Raw genomic sequence first — 1,577 nt, 5'->3', positions numbered from 1 at the left:
ATGTATTTACTGTCTTAAAATTATTATTTTTTTGATAAAGCTATATGTTTTCATAATAATAATAATGATAATGAATTGAATAGTAGTTGATATAAATGAGTAATAATCAAATACAAAAAATAGTCAGCTTTAACTTAAAGTTCTGTTCAGTCCCTTATAAAAATGATTTCAAGCAAACATTGTCATGAGAAAAGAATATACAACAAAATTGTGTTTTAAAGTTTATTTGAGGTTCTTGCTAAATTAAAAGAAGAAAACAGCCACAGTAATATGTTTTAGTTCATTGTACAGAGAGCAGGAGAAACAATACATGAAGTAAACAGAAAGCACATTGAAATACACTGGAGTCTGACAAAGTCAGGGCTCATACAGGACTTTACTGTATCGAACATTTGTCATTTACCACAGCTACTATCCCTACTGCTGCTCCTATTCCTGCTCCTACTGCTGCTCCTATGGGTCCTCCAAATGCTCCTATTCTTGCTCCTAGTACTGCTCCTGCTGCTGCTCCTATTCCTGCTCCTATTAATGTTTTTATAAATGCTTTGCTTCTTTCTGCTTTCTTTCTAGCATCTTCCACACTGTAACCTGGGCTTTCCTTCATTATCCTCTTTTTCTCTTCTTCAATGGCTGCTTCAGCCTTCTTGTACATCTCATTGGTGTAGCAGCTGCCTTTGTTCTTTTCCACCATCCTGTATATCTTCCCCAGCAGCTCAGTGACCTGGGAGCGATCGCTCATCATCTTGTTGTTGAAGGAGTGACACCGGCCTCCACACTTCTCTACAATGTTCTTGAGGTGCTGATCACCTCTCTCAATGTATTCCTCAATCGTCTCATTATCTTCCAGGTCTTCTCCGCGGGTGAAGAGCACCACTGTGTATTTCTCAGCTCCCTCACCGAAAGTCTTCATGATTAGATCCACTGTGTCTCTCTCTTCCTTTGTGAATCGACCCACTTGCATCACAATCAGAAATGCATGGGGTCCCGGGGAAGACATGGAAATGCACTTCACAATCTCACATAACGTTTCTGTGATACTGAGCTCGGTGTCAAACAAGCCTGGAGTGTCGACCACAGCAACGCTTCTCCCATCAACTTCTCCTTTAATCTTCAAACACTCTCTCGTAACTGAAGAGGAGCTAGTTTCAGATATAAACTCCTTTGAGCCCAGGATGGTGTTTCCTGATGCACTCTTCCCAGTCCCAGTTTTTCCAATCAGCACCATCCTCAACTCAGAATCAGCATTTCGTCTAGACACTGAATAAAAAAAGAAAGATATTGTGTGGGTGAGCTTGAAAAGCAATTGAGATGCAATGCACAGGGACGGTGCCTGTGGTAACCATGCAGCAGACTGGAAAGAACAGGATCAGTGGAAACAGAAACATGGTTAACTTATAAATGAAAGCAATACAACAAAACTAAGCTTGTTTATATTACTATTTAATCAATTATTTATTGAAAACATTGTTTTGAAATGCTAAGCATTTCATATTTTATTTATTTATTAAAATAAAAAATAAAATAAAAACATGCTATCAGCAGTAAATGCCTTTAAAATTTCACAAACTACGAAAATA

The 1,577-nt window shown here is 38.1% G+C and overlaps 1 protein-coding gene across 1 annotated transcript; it reads right to left on the bottom strand.

Annotated features, from left to right (window-relative positions):
- Nucleotides 1-208: 208 nt before the first annotated feature.
- LOC117965760 (GTPase IMAP family member 7-like) lies at nucleotides 209-1,327 on the bottom strand. Its single transcript, XM_034910895.2, has one exon. It carries the CDS (start codon nucleotides 1,223-1,225, stop codon nucleotides 377-379), a length of 849 nt encoding a protein of 282 aa, XP_034766786.2. The 5' UTR covers nucleotides 1,226-1,327; the 3' UTR covers nucleotides 209-376.
- Nucleotides 1,328-1,577: the final 250 nt, after the last annotated feature.

The sequence above is a fragment of the Acipenser ruthenus genome, chromosome 53, assembly GCF_902713425.1.
Source record: "Acipenser ruthenus chromosome 53, fAciRut3.2 maternal haplotype, whole genome shotgun sequence".
In the NCBI taxonomy this organism is placed as follows: Eukaryota; Metazoa; Chordata; class Actinopteri; order Acipenseriformes; family Acipenseridae; genus Acipenser; species Acipenser ruthenus.
The sequence above is the reverse complement of the archived record's forward strand: the minus strand, read 5'-3'. Positions and strand labels throughout refer to the sequence as shown.

Coding starts and splice junctions, on each gene's coding strand:
- LOC117965760 (XM_034910895.2), bottom strand. CDS start 1,225: ATGGTGCTGATTGGAAAAACTGGGACTGGGAAGAGTGCATCAGGAAAC.